This window comes from Copadichromis virginalis, linkage group LG22 (assembly GCF_057382275.1).
Source record: "Copadichromis virginalis isolate Kocher_CV1m ecotype Utaka linkage group LG22, C_Virginalis_male_GT1.1, whole genome shotgun sequence".
NCBI lineage: Eukaryota > Metazoa > Chordata > Actinopteri > Cichliformes > Cichlidae > Copadichromis > Copadichromis virginalis.
The window spans coordinates 25,994,623-26,017,884 of record NC_140638.1 but is presented as its reverse complement, the minus strand read 5'-3'; the positions used below and the strand labels follow the sequence as shown (position 1 = coordinate 26,017,884).

Sequence of the window (23,262 nt, the reverse complement as noted above, 5' to 3'; positions counted from 1 at the left end):
CAACTTAACTAAGGCTCATTACAAGATTCACAAAACACTGCTGAATACTTTTAATATTTTTTTATTAGTTATTTTTGTTTTTGTTGTTATTTTGATTTTAATAAAACAAAATAACATAAAGAATTAAATCATTTCTTTGGTTTTTTTTTATTTAATTTATTTTACAAATAAATTAATAATAATATTAATAATAATAACAACAAATTAGTGCTGTCAGTGTTAACGTCATTTTACCTAATGACGTTAACGCTGACAGCACTAATTTGTTGTTCCCAGAGAGCAAGCCAAACACTGGTCCAGAAAAGGACGATCTCTAGTAGATTTTGTTTTAACCTCCTAGGACCTGGTGTCCACATATGTAGACATAACATTTTGGGTTGTCTAGACCAAAATACAAAATTTTGCTCTTCAAAAACCTGATATCCACTTATGAGGGAGGACATGACACTGCCACTGTTCAATCGAAATTTAAAATGAATGTCCTCATATGTGGATCTCATTCTTTTGAGAAACAAAAAAAAGATAGTCTGAATCTGATGTCTTGGTTTTTACCTTCATCGGGTCCCAATCAACCTAAATGGCACAGAGGAATTAAAAATGCATGCCATGAAAGTTCAGGTCTTAGGAGGTTAAAAATGTCCCTGCTGATGAGACCAGTGAATGTGGGGCGACGGTGGCAAGAAAAAACTCCCTCCTGGAGGAAGAAATCTTGGGAGGACCAGGCTCTCTGGCAGGACCCTCCCTCCTGAGGGCAATACTTACCTATACTTGTCCTCCAGTGTGCGATGGTGGGCTGGGACGACTGCTTTTCCTTCTCAGCATGATGATGACCTTAACTTCCTTCCTTCCTTCCATTTCCTGTTTCAGAACTGAGAATGAAGACAAAACTGGTTAACAAGGTAACAGGACATTTAAAAATTCTCTCACTTCAGGATGAGATGCTGTGTCTTCTTACGTTTCTCTTGTAAAACAGGATGTAGGCCGACTGCTGCTGTTCCTCACAAACTGCAGATCCAGTTGTGTGGAGCACCTGTGCGTCATTATAGGTGAGCCAGCGATCTGATGTAGAGTGCTGACTCTCCTCAGGATGGACAGAACTACAGATGTAGTGTCCTGAAATCACATTAAGACAAATGAATCCAACTTCTGGAAGTCAACTGATTCAAGCAAACAGTGATTTTGACTTAGTGCTTCTTAGAACATCAAAAGCTTTTGTGTGTGAGTCCTTCACTGAAAAGTAGCAAGTTTCATTTTCTGTTTGTCACAAGTCTGTTGTTTTACCTGACTCTGTGCCTCCATAATGACTGATGATGCTGCAAAGACTATAACAGCCACCACCCTGAGAAGGAACAAATCCAAAGAGTGTTAGTTTCATAAAGTCTCACATCAGTGCCATAATTAAGCTGATTTGCTGAGGCTACGTCCACACTAATGCGTTTTCGTTTGAAAACGCATCGTTTTCTCTCCGCTTTGACCTCCCGTCCACACCGAGACGGCGTTTTCCTCAAGGAAAAACACAGCATCTTGAAAACGCTCTCGAAAACGCATACATTTCAAAACGGAGTTGTCCCATCGCAGTGTGGACACTCGAAAACGCAGACTTTCTAAAACGATGACGCATTTTGGTCATGTGATGCAGTCATGTGAGCAATTAAACAAAGATAAGCCGAGTGCATTAGACAGCAGTTGTTTTGATTGCTCTCAACTTTGACAGCCCTAAAAAAGATTAATATCAGTTTGTACATGCTCCGGATAGCTTTTCTTCAAATTCTGTAATTCTCACTCACTTTTGCGCATGCGCAGGACTGGAACGTAAGCGTTTTCGGCCGTTTCAATGCAGACGCACAACTATTTGAAAATGACTGAAAACGCCAGTGTGGACACGGAGTTTTCAAATCTATCCGGGCTAGTGTGGACGTAGCCTGAGACGTTCTGCAGTCTGTTTTTACCTGATTGGATGGCACCACCAAGTCCCTCTGCAGCCTGACGGGGTCATCCACCTTCTTAATCTTGTAGGTTTGTGTAAAGCCAAACCTCTTCAGATGCAAGATCAGAACTCTGGCAGAAAAGAAAAAAAACACAAACAAGGTAGAAAATAAGAAGAATGAGTGTCAAACACAAACAGAAGATGGGAGAAAACGACTGCTCAAGTATTGTCTCGAAGAACTCTGATATTTGATGCGCCACAGTTTGGAAACCTGGTCAGTCGATCAATTCTGATGTGACCTTACTCACCTTGGCAGTGTATCAAAAGACGACTTCAGTTCTGAGGCCGTCCCTCCACAATCACAGCGAAATTCTATTTCTTGTTCCTGAACAACAGCACAGAGAAGACAGGCTTTATGGTAGAAAGAAATCTCAACATATGCACACACACATGCACACAAACACTAACAAAAAAGGTGTGTTAAGATCGCTGATACGACAACTCTATTGGAATTTGTGATCTTACCTTCAAGTATGTCTCTAACATGTTTATAATAGACCCCTCTGGAACAAGGTCTAGAGACAAGCTGGTGAATTCCTCTTGCTGTGATGATTGGTGACCGCAGCTACACATTTCAGGAGTAACGTAGTTAAAGTAAAGATCAGGTACGTGGAAAAGAGGTATATGAAAATATTGCAACCAGCTCTGCGTTTCTGAAAGACAGGCTTACCTCTTGCATGTCCTCATGTTTTCCATTTTAAAAATGTGATGGTCTTCTACTGGGCAGCTATAACTTTGGCCCAGGAGAGCTGCGTTCCTCTCCAGGTGAGGTGTGAGCCTTTTGACCTCATCGAGGAATAATGTTAGGAATTCATGAGCGTCCTGAAAGAAAAGCAGAGAGATTTAAAACAGTACATCAAAATCAGAAGGTAAAGCAAAAAACGAAATGTCCAAATAGCTGACGCACTTTCTGTGCACTGCCGGTGTATTCAGGAGCTTGACTGCTGAATGCCTTCTTAAAAGCTCTTAGGTGGTGATCTTTAAGGCCATAATCTGTTGACTCGTGACAGTCCCTGACATCAATAAGCCTTCTGTAGAAAGGAAGGGTAAACAGACATTTCTGCTGTTAGATCTCTTTGTTCTTCAGGTTTTTGAAGAAAGTAGAAGGTTGACGTAGCGCACCTTAAGAGCTGAGCTTCTGGATCTGTGCTCCACAAAACCCCCTGACGCCTGATGTCTCTTATGAACTCCTCAATGTTGAGGAGGCTCTGCAGGCAGGAGTTCATGTAGCAGGTGTTTCCGATGTTTGGAAACCTGACACACACGCGCAACGTTTACAGTATCAGTGTAAAATAATTCATTTTCTCCACTTTGACAAAGTGAGTCTTTGTGCACCACGTGTACTCACCCGAAGCAGTCTATAGTCCCAGTTTGACTTTCTATTTTTTTCCCACCGCATGCTACACTGCTCCAAAAAGGTAAAAACACAAACACAAAATTAGGAAAGATGTCAAGATTCTGAGCAGTGTATGCGCATGTATGCATGAGCTTTGAAGTTGAAACATTTTGGAGGACGTCCAAAAGTAGTAAAAAAGATGTAAATACACAAGGTGGAAGAAAAATGCCAATAAAAGGGAAATAAAACAGCTCCAACTAAACCACTGCTATAAATATCTCCAGCAGCATTAAAGAGCGGCGCATTTCTTTACCTCTGATGAGACGTAGAAGGAATTTCCTTCTCTGCCACGTTTTGTTTGTGTAATTTCTGTTTAGAAACAAGAAAACCAACATCAGTAATGGCATAAAACAAACATACCAAGGGAGTCTCTCCATGAAAAGTGTCCAGTTAGAAAATTTGGTATTATTTCATATTATTTATCACTTTAGTGAGCTGTCAGCTCATGAAGCAGATATATAGGAATATCTTTAAATAAATTAAAAACAATTTATTCATGCTTTAAATTGAGTTTTAAAGTTTGTCCTATGAAATACAAAATCCTTCATTTGGTTTTGATCAAAATTCAGTTTTTACAGAAATCATCCATCAAGCTTCATTAAAAGATTCAAAAATGCTTATTTACCATAAAAAATATTTAGAGAAACATCCTGCAAGTCTCTTCAAACTTACCTTTCTGTGAAAAAAAAAACATTTAAACATCTTTGAACTTAATTTGAGGACATGGATGTGCTAAATTGCTCTTAATTCTTCGCATTTAACTGTGATGAGTAAATGCTTGATGACAGTGACTCTTTCCATAAAACATACCTTCCAGAATTTAAAAAGAAACCAGCGACACTTTTTTTGTGTCTTCACAGTGTTGCTCTCTGCCTCTGCATCGCTGTCAGTTTGCTGCAGAGGACGAACAAACATAAGTTTATTAAAAAAGTAAAGTCACTTTAAATTAACAAGTGCAATTTAAAGAGAATGTGCATTTCATATGTTTCGTGTAAAAGCAAACCGAGGAACAGCAGAGGTGTCTCCATTTTCTCTTCTTCTTTTGACCATTTTCAGCAACACAAGCATCCGGGATGCTGATGAGGACAAAAGTGTAAATGTTATTTTTCAAAGTGGAAATTTTTAACAAGGAGTACATGCTGGAGATTGCAGATAAAAATTAATAACTGTAATGGAACAAAATCATGTATTTTGTACATTTACACTCTACATTTTCAAACGCTAATCTCTGAATCAATAGAAATTATAGACAAGACTAGAAGTAGTAAAAAAGATGTAAATACGAAACACCAATAAAAGGGAAATAAAAGAGCTCCAACTAAACCACTGCTATAAATATCTCCAGCAGCATTAAAGAGCGGCGCATTTCTTTACCTCTGATGAGACGTAGAAGGAATTTCCTTCTCTGCCACGTTTTGTTTGTGTGATTTCTGTTTAGAAACAAGAAAAGCAACATCAGTAATGGCATAAAACAAAGTATATGGTAAGAAAATACAATATCCTTCATTTGGATTCAAAATTCAGTTTTTACAGAAATCATCCAAGAAGCTTCCTTAAAAGTTTCAAAAATGCTTATTTACCATAAGAAAACATTCAGAGAAATGTGCTGCGAGTCTCTTCAAACTTACCTTTCTGTGAAAAAGAAGTTTAAACATCTTTGGACTTGATGTGATCGCAGCCAAAATCTCCTCAGCTTTGCAAAAGTTCAACTGAAAACAAGCAGTCAAAGGTTGTATATTTATAAACTTTCAGCATAGAACGTTCATACCCTGAACAGCAAACATCAGCATTATGATGTATGGGGCTCATTTGCATATTTTGGAATGTATGCTCATTTGAACTGTATGGTGCTCGTCTCCAAGCAACTGCTACAAAAACAGGTCAAGTCAAGTGGCTTTTATTGTCATTTTAACCACGTGCAGAGGTACTGTACAGAGTGAAATGAGACCGCGTTCCTCCGAGACCCTGGTGCTATATATGACATATACGGACAAACCCAGGACTACATAAAGTGCAGTGTGCATAAATTGCAAAAATAAACAAGACAAAACAGTGCAAAACTAGACAGAACAGGACGATACAGACACAAGACAATGGAAATGTGCAAAATGCTGAGTATTGTGCAAAAGTAACTTGGTGTCTGTATGTATGTGTATGAGTGTGAGATACTGCAGATAAGTGCTTGGTAGTGACATGTGTGAAGGTGTGCGTGTGCCAGTGCAGTCACTGAGTGTTCAGGGGTCTGACGGCTTGTGGGAAGAAACTTTTCCGTAGTTTGGTAGCGAGGGCCCGGATGTTCTGGGACCTCTTTCCAGAAGGCAGCAGGGTGAAGAGTGTGTTTGAAGGCTGTGTGGGGTCCTCCAGCAAGCGGGTGTTATAAGGAGGGGAGAGGGACTCCAATGATCTTCTCAGCTGCTCTCACAATCCGTTGTAGGGTACTGCGATCTAATACGCTGCAGTTACCATACCAGACAGTGATGCAGCTACTTAGGATGCTCTTGTTAGTCCCACTGATTATAGATGCTCCAATTACAGTGGAGGAGATTACCCGTGCAATTAACAGTATGCCACTTAATAAAGCTCCAGGATTAGATGGGTTACCATTGGATTTCTATAGAGCATTTGAGGATATGTTAAGTCCCCTGTTGCTCGATGTTTATAATGAGGCGTTCAAAGTAGGCTCATTACCTCAGTCAATGCACTCTGGACTTATAACATTTATTCTTAAAACTGGGAAAGACCCTTTAGACCCAAGTGGTTACCGCCCCATATCTTTGCTGAATTCTGACCAAAAAATCTTGGCAAAGGTCTTAGCGGGTCGATTAAAAGTAGTAATGGCGAAAATAATTCATGCAGACCAATCTGGTTTTGTTCCAAACCGCTATGGTTCAGATAATATTAGGCGGTTGGTTAATTTGCAAAATTATGTATATGATTCAGTATATCCAACAGTGGCCCTATCGCTGGATGCTGCACAAGCTTTTGATTGTGTTGAGTGGGATTATCTGTTTAAGACATTAGAAAAGTTTGGTTTTGGTGACAATTTTATTAGGTGGATAAAGATATTATATGATTCGCCTTCAGCGCGAGTATTGACGAATGGGCTCATATCAGACCTATTCCTTTTACTGAGATCCACAAGACAGGGTTGTCCCCTTAGCCCCGGTCTTTTTGTAATTGCTATAGAGCCTTTGGCACAAAAACTGAGAAATAATGTAAATATATTTGAAATTTCGATGGGTAATAGTCAACATAAGCTTCTATTATATACAGATGATGTGTTGTTACTTATGACCCAGCCTGGGAAGTCAATTCCAGCCCTATTAGAATGTATAGAAAGCTTTACGCTGCTTTCAGGGTATCGCGTCAACTGGGATAAATCAGAGGCAATGCCTATGTCAGGACACTGCCCCCATACTTTATTTAAACAGTTGGGAGTGTCATGGTTCTGGGTCAGTTTCGACCCAGTATTTTGAGTTTTGATTGATTAGTTTATTTTTGAATGTTTGTTGTGGTTTTGGGCGCTATGAGTATTATTATTATTATTATTATTAGAATTCTATGTTTCTGTTTATTCATGTTTAAGGATTTGTTCTCGGTTGTATCTCACGTTTAGTTTAGTTCAGGTTCCATGTGTCATTCTGTCTGTCTCTGTGTCAGGTCTGCGTCTTGGTGTAGTGTTCTCGTTTCCTGTTTTATTGTGAAGGTCTGCGTCCCATGTGAGTGTGTTCAGTTTTACCTCTGTTTCGTCTTGTTGATTATTCCCAGCTGTGTCCACCACCTGTGTGTAATTCCCCTGTGTTTCTCTGTGTGTATTTAAGTCGTGTCCTCTGTCATTGTAGTTGCTGGTCCGTCTGTGTTTTCCACCATGTTTCATCCGTGTGTTCCCTGCCGTCACCATCTTGTACCGTCGTCCACCTTGCTTCATGTTTGAGTTCCGGTTCGTATTCAGTAGTTTAGTTGTCTCCAGTCTAGTTTAGTTTGTGCTCCATTTGCTGTTTGTCTATATTTATTTCGTGTCCAATAAACCACCTTCACTCCTCCACTACTGCCTGCGATTGATCCTCATTTATTATTTTTATACGGCTTATCTCACTCGCCGTGACAGTACGGACCAGCCAGCTATGGATCCAGCGGCATTCAGTCCACCCAGGGAGCTTCGGGAGGCCGTTATTGACTCTGCTTCTAGATTAATTAACCAGTGGTTAGAGCATGAGGGAGACGCCTCTCTTTACACTGTGGAAGCCAACCTACAACACCTTATTTCCGGTTATCCCTGGCTATTGGACTCTTTGCATCCGCTCGTGCAGAGTTTCGTTCTCCACGAGCTTCACCTACACCCCCCCGCCGCTACCGCAATTTTTTGTGTTTCTACTGAGGATAACAATGATTTCTCACCCATGGCCATAGCTTCTAAGACTGCCTGTTCTGAACCCTCGTTCCATGTTTATGACCGTGTCCGCTCCATTGTCCCATCCTCACTTCCATCCCAGTCAAATGCCAGGCCTGTAATGCTGCCCTCAGTTCAGTCAGCAGCCGCGCTGCCCTCAGTTCAGTCACCCACTCCACCACTTATTACAACTCCACTACAGTCGTCTCCGCTACCTGTAGGTCACTCTGTAGCCGCTTCGCTGCCTATTGCTCTGTTGCCACCAGTTCAGCTGTCTGTCCGCTCGTTTACTCAGCCACCATCCTCACTATCTCATTCAAAGCAGGGAACACACTTCACCACAATATCTGCTGGTTCTCTTAAGCTGGCCATGTCAGAGACAGTTGCTCCCTCTAGGGCCTCCCCAGAGGCTGGGTGTCAGTCACCAGCCAACTCTGGACCCCTAGAGGTCAAGACGCCAGCGCCAGCAGCCTCACCGGAGAACTCACCAGAACAGTCTCAGCTCTCAGCACCCCCTGAGAGTTCAAGTGAGTTCACCCGTCCGCCTCCGTCCTCTGCTGAGTGTATTGGGGAACACTTTCAGCCCTCTGAGGACTGCATCCCACTGTTGCTGCCTGAGTCTAGCCACTGTGCTGCTCAGTCCCAGCCAGTGTCCACACTGGCAGAGGTCTCCGTGCCTGCTGCTTCAGTGTCTGTTTCCACTGGAGGGCCAGAGGGGCCCGTCCAGTCTCAAGCCATGTTAGCTGGGGGTTCAGGTGAACCCAGCCAGCATCCTGCCTCGTCGGCTGGAGGGCCTGAGGAGCCCAGCCAGCCTCAAGTGTCGTCAGCTGGGGGTTCGGGAGAACCCAGCCAGCCTCAACTGTCGTCAGCTGGGGGGCCCGAGTTGCCCGTCCAGCCTCAAGCCAAGTCAGATGGTGGGTCTGAGGAGCCCACCCAGCACCATGCCTCGTCTGCTGGGGGTCCTGGAGGACCCAGCAAGCACATCCTCACGTCTGCTGACGGTCCGGGGAAGTTTGTTTAGCCACCACCTGCTGAATCATCCCCTGTGGCTTCTACACCGTTGCCTGCATCCACATCACCTCCTGCAGCATCACTGCCTGCAGCATCACCACTGTCTGGTTCCGCAGCCGTCCCGCTGCCGTGCCTTCATCCACGCCTGGTCCAGCCTCCGTGCCTTCATCTGGTCCGGCTCCGCCTTCGTCTGGCCCTGCCTCATCTTCGTTTGGTCCGGCTTCAGCTCCGCCTTCATCTGGTTCGGCTTCAGCTCCGCCTTCGTCTGGTCCTGCCTCGTCTTCGTCTGGTCCTGCCTCGTCTGGTCCTGCGGTTGCCACACCGCCATCAGAGCCAGCTCGACCCGTTCTGCCTCGCCTCTGCCGGCCGTTTTCCGGGCCTCTAAGTTGGCATCATGGCCTTCGGGGACGGCCTCCGGAAAGAGTTCGTCGGCCGCCGCTGGCATCGCGGCCGACCTCCGGACCTGCTCAGTGGCCGCCACTGCCTTCCAAGTGGTCGGCCTCCAGAACTGTTTGCCCATCACCGCCGTTGCCGTGTGCACGGTCGGCCTCCAGAACTGTTTGCCCGTCGCCGCCGTTGCCGTGTGCACGGCCGGCCTCCAGAACTGTCTTGGTCCTTGTGTTGTCGACCCCCTGAACTTTTCTTAGACTCTTGTTGAGCTCTAGTTTGGTTTTGTTTTTGATCTGTTTTCCTGTGTTCGTGGACTGTTTTCTTGTGTTTTTGGACTGGTTTTGGCCTTCATCTGGTCCGGCTCCGCCTTCGTCTGGCCCTGCCTCGTCTTCGTTTGGTCCGGCTTCAGCCCCTTGTTTTTGGTTTCGTACCCTCCTTCCTTGACCCCCTCCACCCACCCTGGTCTGGTGCTCTGTTTTGTTGCTGTCTTTTTGTTTGGGGCTGTCGGGGGCCAGCCCTTGGAGGTGGGGGGGGTACTGTCATGGTTCTGGGTCAGTTTCGACCCAGTATTTTGAATTTTGATTGATTAGTTTATTTTTGAATGTTTGTTGTGGTTTTGGGCGTTATGAGTATTATTATTATTATTATTATTCCATCCATCCATCCATCCATTCGCTTCCGCTTGTCCTTTTCAGGGTCGCGGGGGGCGCTGGAGCCTATCCCAGCTGTCATACGGCGAGAGGCGGGGTACACCCTGGACAGGTCGCCAGTCTGTCGCAGGGCCAACACACAGGGACAGACAACCATTCGCACTCACATTCATTCGCACATTCACACCTAGTGACAATTTGGATTATCCAATTAACCTATCCCCACAAGCTGCATGTCTTTGGACGGTGGGAGGAAGCCGGAGTACCCGGAGAGAACCCACGCAAACACGGGGAGAACATGCAAACTCCACACAGAAAGACCCCGGCCTGATGTTGGAATTGAACTCAGGACCTTCTTGCTGTGCGGCAACAGTGCTAACCACCGTGCCACCGTGCTGCCCTATTATTATTATTATTATTATTATTATTATTATTATTAGAATTCTATGTTTCTGTTTATTCATGTTTAAGGATTTGTTCTCGGTTGTATCTCACGTTTAGTTTAGTTCAGGTTCCATGTAGGGCTGAACGATATATCGCATTTGCGATAATATCGCGACATGATCAAGTGCAATTTTCTAACCGCAAAGGCTGCAATTATACTCTGGACATGTCCAAATTCATGGGCTGCATCCTCCTGAGGCCGCATTTGTAGACCGATTACGTCACAGCGACGTGCCGAAGGCTGTCCAAATTACTACCATATCCCAGAATTCATAGCGCGGCCCAGCCAAACTCCAGTTTCCAGCAATGGCGGCCGCTACTAAGTTTTAAAATTACTCATACTAATCTTTCAGGGTCACAAAATAAACTTTTAACATATTTTCAGGCGAGAAAGTAGTTGTGTAAACATCAAATATCTGCTCGGTTTATCAAGATATCCCATATTTGCAAAAGTGCTTCGACGTTTTCAGAGGCGTCTGCTACCCACCAGCTCGACAGCTAGCCGGGAGCTCGAGGGTTACTGATGCGGCCGAGAACGGCACAACTCCCGGCACATCATTTTCAGATCACCGCGGAGTTTCGCTGCTCGGGTTAAACGTAATATATAAGTCACTTAGACAACCTAAAAATGTTATTGTTGGGCTTTTTTCAGTGTTTTGTTTGTTCGTGAGTAAATCGGTTTGGCTGAGATTAAAGTTATTAGATTAGATAAAATAAAACTTTATTAATCCCCCGGGTGGGTTCCTCCTTGGTTTTCACACAGCTGACTAAACGTCAAACAGAAAACTTATTAAACAGAAGTATGAGACAGTCGAGAATTTACACCAGTGTCTGGTTATATTTTAGATAGCAAGAAGCAGACGGCCGAGTTTATTAAACTCCACCGAGACAGCGGTGACGCTAATCAGAACTAGACCGTCCAATTTCACGCCTTTAAATTTTAAAGGCGTGTTTGTGTGTGTGTTTATACAATTGCTATTATGTTTGCACTTTATGTGTAATGTTACTGACTGCAGAGATCAGTAAGATGTGTGTATTTTTTATTTATTAGTTTTATTTATTTAATATTATTTTTTAATTGAATGACTGTCTAGTAGTTTGTCGAAAAACTGAGTGTGGTAAAGCCACTGATTTTGTTTATGTATATTTCTGCAATCTGCACATTGTACTGACTTTCATTTTAATGTTTACACCAGGGTTCCTTGTCAGCACTTTATGCTCAGATGTTTGTAAGCTAAAAATAAACTATTGTGTATGTTCAAATATACTGTTGTGATTGAAGAAGTTAAATAAAAATGTCAGTCATCAATTCATGCATCACCTCATGTCATCATAACAGAGGTCTGTCTTCCAGGAAAGAACAGTTTAAAATTAATGTAATATAGTATTGGCCATACTATATGATGTATTGCTTGTCTTTGTTTAATAATACAGAAGACAAAGACCTTAAAAAATAATCGCATATCGCATCGCAATCGCAATATTGGGGCAAAAAATCGCAATTAGATTATTTTCCATAATCGTTCAGCCCTAGTTCCATGTGTCATTCTGTCTGTCTCTGTGTCAGGTCTGCGTCTTGGTGTAGTGTTCTCGTTTCCTGTTTTATTGTGAAGGTCTGCGTCCCATGTGAGTGTGTTCAGTTTTACCTCTGTCTCGTCTTGTTGATTATTCCCAGCTGTGTCCACCACCTGTGTGTAATTCCCCTGTGTTTCTCTGTGTGTATTTAAGTCGTGTCCTCTGTCATTGTAGTTGCTGGTCTGTCTGTGTTTTCCACCATGTTTCATCCGTGTGTTCCCTGCCGTCACCATCTTGTACCGTCGTCCACCTTGCTTCATGTTTGAGTTCCGGTTCGTATTCAGTAGTTTAGTTGTCTCCAGTCTAGTTTAGTTTGTGCTCCATTTGCTGTTTGTCTATATTTATTTCGTGTCCAATAAACCACCTTCACTCCTCCACTACTGCCTGCGATTGGATCCTCATTTATTATTTTTATACGGCTTATCTCACTCGCCGTGACAGGGAGTTTCTGTGGTCCGTGAATGGTTTGAGGTATTTGGGGATACAAATTACCTCGGATTACACTAAGATGGTTCCAGCAAATATGGAGCCAATGTTTGAAAGGATAAAAATGGAATTTGGTAGATGGTCCAGAGTGTGTCTCACAATATGGGGTAAAATTAGTTGTATTAAGATGATGACTGCACCCATGATCTTTTATATTTTATCTAATATTCCATTACACATTCCAGATAAGTATTTCAAAGATCTAGACTTTTTAATGCGGCAGTTTCTTTGGGATAGCTCACCACATCGTTTAAGTATTAAGAAACTTCAAGCGAGTGCAAAACAAGGAGGTTTTTCATTGCCTAATTTCCAATGGTATTATTGGGTGATGAACGTGAAACAACTTAGAGCTTGGTTACCTACTGCACCAGTTAAACCCATCTGGTCCCATATAGAGACGGAAGTTAATGGCGGTATTTCTCCTTGGAGGGAGCTGTTTGATACCAGTCATAAAACTACCCATCCTATAATTGCAAAGATATTGTGGTTTAAATTACATAGGGCAGGTCGCTGGGACTTTATTAAATCACCTTCGGCAACCTTATGGAGTAATAAAATAATTTTAATTGGAGGGACATCGGTTGACTGGTTACAGTGCCGTAAAGCAGGCATCCTTAATGTATCAGATTTATTTGACTGTGGGACTAAATGTTTTTTAAGCTTTGATAAAATTGTGGAGTTATATAAGTTGCAGCGTAATCAATTCTGGAGATATGTCCAAATACATAGTTCATTATCGAAGTGGCTGGGAACCCCTTTGAGTTGTCCTGTGGGCAGCCCTGTGGAAGTCATGCTCTCAAGATCATCCTTGGGTAAAGGCATTACCTCTAAGATTTATCACTTATTGCAAGAACGGTCAGCTGACCCTCTCCTTAAAGTTAAGGGCTACTGGGCCCAGGGCATGGCATTGGACATATCTTCAGTTGAATGGGATTCATGTTTTCAAAATATTAATACTATGTATAAAGAAACAGGCAGTAGATTGATTCAATTTAAGATAATTCATAGGTGGCATCGAACACCGCAACAATTGTATAAATGGAACCTGGCCTCTACGGACGAATGTTGGAGATGTGATGGTCAAAATGCTTTGATTTTACATATCTTATGGAGCTGTTCGGCACTTCGGGATTGGTGGGAAAATATAATGGAGGTAATTTTCAGTGTTTTAAAAAGGAGATTTGTTATCTCACCAAAACAGTCCATACTTGGTATAACCACAGAAATTTCTGATGTACAGGGAGTGCAGAATTATTAGGCAAATGAGTATTTTGTCCACATCATCCTCTTCATGCATGTTGTCTTACTCCAAGCTGTATAGGCTCGAAAGCCTACTACCAATTAAGCATATTAGGTGATGTGCATCTCTGTAATGAGAAGGGGTGTGGTCTAATGACATCAACACCCTATATCAGGTGTGCATAATTATTAGGCAACGTCCTTTCCTTTGGCAAAATGGGTCAAAAGAAGAACTTGACAGGCTCAGAAAAGTCAAAAATAGTGAGATATCTTGCAGAGGGATGCAGCAGTCTCAAAATTGCAAAGCTTCTGAAGCGTGATCATCGAACAATCAAGCGTTTCATTCAAAATAGTCAACAGGGTTGCAAGAAGCGTGTGGAAAAACCAAGGCGCAAAATAACTGCCCATGAACTGAGAAAAGTCAAGCGTGCAGCTGCCAAGATGCCACTTGCCACCAGTTTGGCCATATTTCAGAGCTGCAACATCACTGGAGTGCCCAAAAGCACAAGGTGTGCAATACTCAGAGACATGGCCAAGGTAAGAAAGGCTGAAAGACGACCACCACTGAACAAGACACACAAGCTGAAACGTCAAGACTGGGCCAAGAAATATCTCAAGACTGATTTTTCTAAGGTTTTATGGACTGATGAAATGAGAGTGAGTCTTGATGAGGGGGGCGTCAGTAAGTTCAAGCCCTGATGGTATAAAAAATCTGTTTATGCTTTGATTAAGTCGGAGATCAGCCCTGTCTGCGAACGGAACTGGTCTTCCCACGCGTGTATTCATTAAAATCAATTGTCTGACCAAGCTCTTCTGGACCATGGTTGTGTTTACTCTCCTTCCTCAATATTTGAACCTTAACATGGGCCAGATGGATGGGCCCGTGGCTGGATTGGTAAAGGGCAGAGAGCTCCAGTCCGACTCAGATGCCAGCAAGGTGGAGGTGGAGTACTGGTTTGGGCTGGTATCATCAAAGATGAGCTTGTGGGGCCTTTTCGGGTTGAGGATGGAGTCAAGCTCAACTCCCAGTCCTACTGCCAGTTTCTGGAAGACACCTTCTTCAAGCAGTGGTACAGGAAGAAGTCTGCATCCTTCAAGAAAAACATGATTTCCATGCAGGACAATGCTCCATCACACGCGTCCAAGTACTCCACAGCGTGGCTGGCAAGAAAGGGTATAAAAGAAGAAAAACTAATGACATGGCCTCCTTGTTCACCTGATCTGAACCCCATTGAGAACCTGTGGTCCATCATCAAATGTGAGATTTATGGTAAATGGCCTGCATTTGTATAGCGCTTTTCTAGTCCCTAAGGACCCCAAAGCGCTTCACACTACATTCAGTCATTCACCCATTCACACACACATTCACACACTGGCGATGGCAAGCTACATTGTAGCCACAGCTGCCCTGGGGCACACTGACAGAGGCGAGGCTGCCGGACACTGGCGCCACCGGGCCCTCTGACCACCACCAGTAGGCAAACATGGGGTTAGTATCTTGCCAAGGATATTTGGCATGCAGCCAGGATGCAGCCTGGGATCGACCCACCGACCTTCTGATTAGTGGCTGACCTGCTCTGCCACCTGAGCTACAGCCATTTACAAGGAGGGAAAACAGTACACCTCTCTGAACAGTGTCTGGGAGGCTGTGGTTGCTGCTGCACGCAATGTTGATGGTGAACAGATCAAAACACTGACAGAATCCATGGATGGCAGGCTTTTGAGTGTCCTTGCAAAGAAAGGTGGCTATATTGGTCGCTGATTTGTTGTTGTTTTGTTTTTGAATGTCAGAAATGTATATTTGTGACTGTGGAGATGTTATATTGGTTTCACTGGTAAAAATAAATAATTGAAATGGGTATATATTTGTTTTTTGTTAAGTTGCCTAATAATTATGCACAGTAATAGTCACCTGCACACACAGATATCCCCCTAAAATAGCTCAAACTAAAAACAAAAACTACTTCCAAAAACATTCAGCTTTGATATTAATGAGTTTTTTGGGTTCATTGAGAACATGGTTGTTGTTCAATAATAAAATTATTCCTCAGAAATACAACTTGCCTAATAATTCTGCACTCCCTGTAGATTTTTCCAGTTATACAAAAAGATGGATTATTTTGGCTCTTACTACGGCCAAACGGGTCCTGCTAAGACATTGGCGGAAAAAGAACCCCCCCTCCCTATGAAGAGTGGCTAAAGACAATGGCTAAGTTGGCGTCTTACGAAAAAGTGACTTATGGTTTATTAGACAAATTGCATCAATATGATTGTATTTGGTCCCCCTTTACAAGCTGGCTTTCTGTAACTTGAAGAACAGAGGAGTAATGACAGAGTGGTGGTGTGGGAATTGGTGTGCGAAGAAAGAATAGGATAACTTCCCTTTGTTTTGTTTTTTTTGTTGTTGTGTTTTGTTTTTGTTTGTTTGTTTTTTAAACTATTTATTTATGTAGTTATCCTTAAGCTCTGTTATTGAAGTTTAAAATGAAATAAATAAAAATTGTTGATGATAAAAAAAAGTTTAAACTTCAAAGCTCATGCATGCATGCACATCCAGTGCTCAGTGTCTAATTGTGTGTTTGTGTTTTTACCTTTTTGCAGTAGCGCAGTGAAACATTTGGGCGGTGGATAAATAATGGAAAATAAAATTCAGACTACAGACAGCTTCAGGTGAGTACACGTGGTGCACAAGGACCAAAGCTCACCTTCTCAACCTGGACAAAATGAATTATTTTACACTGATACTGTGAACTTTTGTTTGTGTGTCAGGTTTCCATACATCGGAAACAGCTGCTGCATCTGTAATTCTGTCCGTCCCGAGGAGAGTCCACACTCTACATCCTTGGCTCACCTATAATGACGCACAGGTGCTGCACACAACTGGATCTGCAGCTTGTGAGGAACAGCAGCACTCAGCCTACATCCTGTTTTACAAGATTAACGTAAGAAGACACAGCATCTCATCCTGAAGTGAGAGAATGGCACGCCAGCTGCAGCCTAATCCAATCTCTCTTCTTTTCTTTTTTCGGTGCCCAGACACCCTTCAGTTTCATCATGTCATCCCTAACAATACAATGTAGAGTTGGATGGAGGATGAAGACAGCAGAGAGCAAAAGAAACAGGTAAGAGCAGACAGGTAGTCAGAGTTAACAAAAACTTTTAAAGCCAGTGTAGCTTCTGTTTTGAACACATTTATTGATGACAATTTTACATAAATAAGCAGTGTGTTATACTGTTATCAGATGTGGAGTCTCACTAACCACTTTAATAGTGACTTGTGTGCCAAATACTGTTTATTTGTCTTAGTTACAGATAGTGAAATAAAAATGGAACGAGAAGCGTAGGATTTTGAATTGATACCATTGGTGCATCTACTAAAGTTCTGGGGTCAGTTTGAATATCAGTGACCTTGACCTTGAGTTCAAGTTTTCTGAAAATCTTGTGAATGCTACAACTCTGTAACGAGAAGTAAGTCTCCTAGGTCTTTAAATTTGTATATAGGTGAATCTAGTAGGAAGCTGAAGGGTTGCACTGCGGGCCATCTGTAGAGGTGTAGAGTCAACAACCTGTCTGTGAACGTGGACAAAACAAAAGAGATTGTTGACTTCAGGAGAGCACAGTGGGATCACTGCCCACTTAACATGAATGGATCCTCTGTGGAGGTCGTCAAGAACACCAGATTTCTTGGTGTCCACCTGGCGGAGAACCTCTCCTGCTCCCTCAACACCAGCTCCATAACCAAGAAGGCCCAGCAGCGTCTCTACTTCAAGCAGAAGCTGAGGAAAGCCCATCTCCCACCATCCATTCTCACCACCTTTTACAGTGGGACTAACAAGAGCATCCTAAGTAGCTGCATCACTGTCTGGTATGGTAACTGCAGCGTATTAGATCGCAGTACCCTACAACGGATTGTGAGAGCAGCTGAGAAGATCATTGGAGTCCCTCTCCCCTCCTTATAACACCCGCTTGCTGGAGGACCCCACACAGCCTTCAAACACACTCTTCACCCTGCTGCCTTCTGGAAAGAGGTCCCAGAACATCCGGGCCCTCGCTACCAAACTACGGAAAAGTTTCTTCCCACAAGCCGTCAGACCCCTGAACACTCAGTGACTGCACTGGCACACGCACACCTTCACACATGTCACTACCAAGCACTTATCTGCAGTATCTCACACTCATACACATACATACAGACACCAAGTTACTTTTGCACAATACTCAGCATTTTGCACATTTCCATTGTCTTGTGTCTGTATCGTCCTGTTCTGTCTAGTTTTGCACTGTTTTGTCTTGTTTATTTTTGCAATTTATGCACACTGCACTTTATGTAGTCCTGGGTTTGTCCGTATATGTCATATATAGCACCAGGGTCTCGGAGGAACGCGGTCTCATTTCACTCTGTACAGTACCTCTGCACGTGGTTAAAATGACAATAAAAGCCACTTGACTTGACCTGTTTTTGTAGCAGTTCCTTGGAGACGAGCACCATACAGTTCAAATGAGCATACATTCCAAAATATGCAAATGAGCCCCATACATCATAATGCTGATGTTTGCTGTTCAGGGTATGAACGTTCTATGCTGAAAGTTTATAAATATACAACCTTTGACTGCTTGTTTTCAGTTGAACTTTTGCAAAGCTGAGGAGATTTTGGCTGCGATCACATCAAGTCCAAAGATGTTTAAACTTCTTTTTCACAGAAAGGTAAGTTTGAAGAGACTCGCAGCACATTTCTCTGAATGTTTTCTTATGGTAAATAAGCATTTTTGAAACTTTTAAGGAAGCTTCTTTTTCTGTAAAAACTGAATTTTGAATCCAAATGAAGGATATTGTATTTTCTTACCATATACTTTGTTTTATGCCATTACTGATGTTGCTTTTCTTGTTTCTAAACAGAAATCACACAAACAAAACGTGGCAGAGAAGGAAATTCCTTCTACGTCTCATCAGAGGTAAAGAAATGCGCCGCTCTTTAATGCTGCTGGAGATATTTATAGCAGTGGTTTAGTTGGAGCTGTTTTATTTCCCTTTTATTGGTGTTTTGTATTTACATCTTTTTTACTACTTCTAGTCTTGTCTATAATTTCTATTGATTCAGAGATTAGCGTTTGAAAATGTAGAGTGTAAATGTACAAAATACATGATTTTGTTCCATTACAGTTATTAATTTTTATCTGCAATCTCCAGCATGTACTCCTTGTTAAAAATTTCCACTTTGAAAAATAACATTTACACTTTTGTCCTCATCAGCATCCCGGATGCTTGTGTTGCTGAAAATGGTCAAAAGAAGAAGAGAAAATGGAGACACCTCTGCTGTTCCTCGGTTTGCTTTTACACGAAACATATGAAATGCACATTCTCTTTAAATTGCACTTGTTAATTTAAAGTGACTTTACTTTTTTAATAAACTTATGTTTGTTCGTCCTCTGCAGCAAACTGACAGCGATGCAGAGGCAGAGAGCAACACTGTGAAGACACAAAAAAAGTGTCGCTGGTTTCTTTTTAAATTCTGGAAGGTATGTTTTATGGAAAGAGTCACTGTCATCAAGCATTTACTCACCACAGTTAAATGCGAAGAATTAAGAGCAATTTAGCACATCCATGTCCTCAAATTAAGTTCAAAGATGTTTAAACGTTTTTTTTTTCACAGAAAGGTAAGTTTGAAGAGACTTGCAGGATGTTTCTCTAAATATTTTTTATGGTAAATAAGCATTTTTGAATCTTTTAATGAAGCTTGATGGATGATTTCTGTAAAAACTGAATTTTGATCAAAACCAAATGAAGGATTTTGTATTTCATAGGACAAACTTTAAAACTCAATTTAAAGCATGAATAAATTGTTTTTAATTTATTTAAAGATATTCCTATATATCTGCTTCATGAGCTGACAGCTCACTAAAGTGATAAATAATATGAAATAATACCAAATTTTCTAACTGGACACTTTTCATGGAGAGACTCCCTTGGTATGTTTGTTTTATGCCATTACTGATGTTGGTTTTCTTGTTTCTAAACAGAAATTACACAAACAAAACGTGGCAGAGAAGGAAATTCCTTCTACGTCTCATCAGAGGTAAAGAAATGCGCCGCTCTTTAATGCTGCTGGAGATATTTATAGCAGTGGTTTAGTTGGAGCTGTTTTATTTCCCTTTTATTGGCATTTTTCTTCCACCTTGTGTATTTACATCTTTTTTACTACTTTTGGACGTCCTCCAAAATGTTTCAACTTCAAAGCTCATGCATACATGCGCATACACTGCTCAGAATCTTGACATCTTTCCTAATTTTGTGTTTGTGTTTTTACCTTTTTGGAGCAGTGTAGCATGCGGTGGGAAAAAAATAGAAAGTCAAACTGGGACTATAGACTGCTTCGGGTGAGTACACGTGGTGCACAAAGACTCACTTTGTCAAAGTGGAGAAAATGAATTCTTTTACACTGATACTGTAAACGTTGCGCGTGTGTGTCAGGTTTCCAAACATCGGAAACACCTGCTACATGAACTCCTGCCTGCAGAGCCTCCTCAACATTGAGGAGTTCATAAGAGACATCAGGCGTCAGGGGGTTTTGTGGAGCACAGATCCAGAAGCTCAGCTCTTAAGGTGCGCTACGTCAACCTTCTACTTTCTTCAAAAACCTGAAGAACAAAGAGATCTAACAGCAGAAATGTCTGTTTACCCTTCCTTTCTACAGAAGGCTTATTGATGTCAGGGACTGTCACGAGTCAACAGATTATGGCCTTAAAGATCACCACCTAAGAGCTTTTAAGAAGGCATTCAGCAGTCAAGCTCCTGAATACACCGGCAGTGCACAGAAAGTGCGTCAGCTATTTGGACATTTCGTTTTTTGCTTTACCTTCTGATTTTGATGTACTGTTTTAAATCTCTCTGCTTTTCTTTCAGGACGCTCATGAATTCCTAACATTATTCCTCGATGAGGTCAAAAGGCTCACACCTCACCTGGAGAGGAACGCAGCTCTCCTGGGCCAAAGTTATAGCTGCCCAGTAGAAGACCATCACATTTTTAAAATGGAAAACATGAGGACATGCAAGAGGTAAGCCTGTCTTTCAGAAACGCAGAGCTGGTTGCAATATTTTCATATACCTCTTTTCCACGTACCTGATCTTTACTTTAACTACGTTACTCCTGAAATGTGTAGCTGCGGTCACCAATCATCACAGCAAGAGGAATTCACCAGCTTGTCTCTAGACCTTGTTCCAGAGGGGTCTATTATAAACATGTTAGAGACATACTTGAAGGTAAGATCACAAATTCCAATAGAGTTGTCGTATCAGCGATCTTAACACACCTTTTTTGTTAGTGTTTGTGTGCATGTGTGTGTGCATATGTTGAGATTTCTTTCTACCATAAAGCCTGTTTTCTCTGTGCTGTTGTTCAGGAACAAGAAATAGAATTTCGCTGTGATTGTGGAGGGACGGCCTCAGAACTGAAGTCGTCTTTTGATACACTGCCAAGGTGAGTAAGGTCACATCAGAATTGATCGACTGACCAGGTTTCCAAACTGTGGCGCATCAAATATCAGAGTTCTTCGAGACAATACTTGAGCAGTCGTTTTCTCCCATCTTCTGTTTGTGTTTGACACTCATTCTTCTTATTTTCTACCTTGTTTGTGTTTTTTTTCTTTTCTGCCAGAGTTCTGATCTTGCATCTGAAGAGGTTTGGCTTTACACAAACCTACAAGATTAAGAAGGTGGATGACCCCGTCAGGCTGCAGAGGGACTTGGTGGTGCCATCCAATCAGGTAAAAACAGACTGCAGAACGTCTCAGGCTACGTCCACACTAGCCCGGATAGATTTGAAAACTCCGTGTCCACACTGGCGTTTTCAGTCATTTTCAAATAGTTGTGCGTCTGCATTGAAACGGCCGAAAACGCTTACGTTCCAGTCCTGCGCATGCGCAAAAGTGAGTGAGAATTACAGAATTTGAAGAAAAGCTATCCGGAGCATGTACAAACTGATATTAATCTTTTTTAGGGCTGTCAAAGTTGAGAGCAATCAAAACAACTGCTGTCTAATGCACTCGGCTTATCTTTGTTTAATTGCTCACATGACTGCATCACATGACCAAAATGCGTCATCGTTTTAGAAAGTCTGCGTTTTCGAGTGTCCACACTGCGATGGGACAACTCCGTTTTGAAATGTATGCGTTTTCGAGAGCGTTTTCAAGATGCTGTGTTTTTCCTTGAGGAAAACGCCGTCTCGGTGTGGACGGGAGGTCAAAGCGGAGAGAAAACGATGCGTTTTCAAACGAAAACGCATTAGTGTGGACGTAGCCTCAGCAAATCAGCTTAATTATGGCACTGATGTGAGACTTTATGAAACTAACACTCTTTGGATTTGTTCCTTCTCAGGGTGGTGGCTGTTATAGTCTTTGCAGCATCATCAGTCATTATGGAGGCACAGAGTCAGGTAAAACAACAGACTTGTGACAAACAGAAAATGAAACTTGCTACTTTTCAGTGAAGGACTCACACACAAAAGCTTTTGATGTTCTAAGAAGCACTAAGTCAAAATCACTGTTTGCTTGAATCAGTTGACTTCCAGAAGTTGGATTCATTTGTCTTAATGTGATTTCAGGACACTACATCTGTAGTTCTGTCCATCCTGAGGAGAGTCAGCACTCTACATCAGATCGCTGGCTCACCTATAATGACGCACAGGTGCTCCACACAACTGGATCTGCAGTTTGTGAGGAACAGCAGCACTCGGCCTACATGCTGTTTTATAAGAGAAACGTAAGAAGACACAGCATCTCATCCTGAAGTGAGAGAATTTTTAAATGTCCTGTTACCTTGTTAACCAGTTTTGTCTTCATTCTCAGTTCTGAAACAGGAAATGGAAGGAAGGAAGGAAGTTAAGGTCATCATCATGCTGAGAAGGAAAAGCAGTCGTCCCAGCCCACCATCGCACACTGGAGGACAAGTATAGGTAAGTATTGCCCTCAGGAGGGAGGGTCCTGCCAGAGAGCCTGGTCCTCCCAAGATTTCTTCCTCCAGGAGGGAGTTTTTTCTTGCCACCGTCGCCCCACATTCACTGGTCTCATCAGCAGGGACATTTTTAACCTCCTAAGACCTGAACTTTCATGGCATGCATTTTTAATTCCTCTGTGCCATTTAGGTTGATTGGGACCCGATGAAGGTAAAAACCAAGACATCAGATTCAGACTATCTTTTTTTTGTTTCTCAAAAGAATGAGATCCACATATGAGGACATTCATTTTAAATTTCGATTGAACAGTGGCAGTGTCATGTCCTCCCTCATAAGTGGATATCAGGTTTTTGAAGAGCAAAATTTTGTATTTTGGTCTAGACAACCCAAAATGTTATGTCTACATATGTGGACACCAGGTCCTAGGAGGTTAAAACAAAATCTACTAGAGATCGTCCTTTTCTGGACCAGTGTTTGGCTTGCTCTCTGGGAACAACAAATTAGTGCTGTCAGCGTTAACGTCATTTTACCTAATGACGTTAACACTGACAGCACTAATTTGTTGTTATTATTAATATTATTATTAATTTATTTGTAAAATAAATTAAATTAAAAAAAAACAAAGAAATGATTTAATTCTTTGTTTTATTTTGTTTTATTAAAATCAAAATAACAACAAAAACAAAAATAACTAATAAAAAAATATTAAAAGTATTCAGCAGTGTTTTGTGAAATTTGTAATGAGC

At 42.0% G+C, this 23,262-nt stretch overlaps 2 protein-coding genes and 1 long non-coding RNA gene across 4 annotated transcripts in view; 2 read left to right on the top strand and 1 right to left on the bottom strand.

Annotated features, from left to right (window-relative positions):
• LOC146683488 (uncharacterized) overlaps positions 1 to 18,267 on the top strand; it is a 62,091-nt gene extending 43,824 nt beyond the window's left edge. The window contains exons 3-6 of one of the 2 annotated variants that reach the window (XR_014917390.1): positions 16,170 to 16,238; positions 16,338 to 16,510; positions 16,605 to 16,690; positions 18,193 to 18,267. This is a non-coding gene — a long non-coding RNA (uncharacterized LOC146683488). Of the gene's footprint in view, positions 1 to 16,169; positions 16,239 to 16,337; positions 16,511 to 16,604; positions 16,823 to 18,192 lie in introns of those variants that run through there. The other variant, XR_014917389.1, reaches the window with a different exon arrangement.
• On the bottom strand, positions 248 to 3,388 carry LOC146683489 (ubiquitin carboxyl-terminal hydrolase 37-like). The gene is made up of 9 exons (XM_085445405.1): positions 3,110 to 3,388; positions 2,895 to 3,018; positions 2,658 to 2,809; positions 2,453 to 2,552; positions 2,236 to 2,312; positions 1,950 to 2,058; positions 1,282 to 1,339; positions 956 to 1,113; positions 248 to 869 (listed from the first exon to the last, which is right to left on the bottom strand). The coding sequence occupies exons 1-9, from the start codon at positions 3,211 to 3,213 to the stop codon at positions 864 to 866; spliced, it is 888 nt and encodes a 295-aa protein (XP_085301531.1). The 5' UTR covers positions 3,214 to 3,388; the 3' UTR covers positions 248 to 863.
• Positions 18,268 to 19,589: 1,322 nt separating the features above from the next.
• On the top strand, positions 19,590 to 23,031 carry LOC146683487 (ubiquitin carboxyl-terminal hydrolase 37-like). The gene is made up of 11 exons (XM_085445406.1): positions 19,590 to 19,642; positions 19,887 to 19,943; positions 20,038 to 20,169; positions 20,261 to 20,384; positions 20,470 to 20,621; positions 20,727 to 20,826; positions 20,967 to 21,043; positions 21,221 to 21,329; positions 21,940 to 21,997; positions 22,166 to 22,323; positions 22,410 to 23,031. The coding sequence occupies exons 3-11, from the start codon at positions 20,066 to 20,068 to the stop codon at positions 22,413 to 22,415; spliced, it is 888 nt and encodes a 295-aa protein (XP_085301532.1). The 5' UTR covers positions 19,590 to 19,642; positions 19,887 to 19,943; positions 20,038 to 20,065; the 3' UTR covers positions 22,416 to 23,031.
• The last annotated feature ends 231 nt before the right edge of the window (positions 23,032 to 23,262 follow it).

Coding starts and splice junctions, on each gene's coding strand:
- LOC146683489 (XM_085445405.1), bottom strand. CDS start 3,213: ATGAACTCCTGCCTGCAGAGCCTCCTCAACATTGAGGAGTTCATAAGA. Junction 3,019..3,109: donor CCAGAAGCTCAGCTCTTAAG/GTGCGCTACGTC, acceptor TCCTTTCTACAG/AAGGCTTATTGATGTCAGGG. Junction 2,553..2,657: donor AACATGAGGACATGCAAGAG/GTAAGCCTGTCT, acceptor TGAAATGTGTAG/CTGCGGTCACCAATCATCAC.
- LOC146683487 (XM_085445406.1), top strand. CDS start 20,066: ATGAACTCCTGCCTGCAGAGCCTCCTCAACATTGAGGAGTTCATAAGA. Junction 20,827..20,966: donor TGTTAGAGACATACTTGAAG/GTAAGATCACAA, acceptor GCTGTTGTTCAG/GAACAAGAAATAGAATTTCG. Junction 21,998..22,165: donor TTATGGAGGCACAGAGTCAG/GTAAAACAACAG, acceptor ATGTGATTTCAG/GACACTACATCTGTAGTTCT.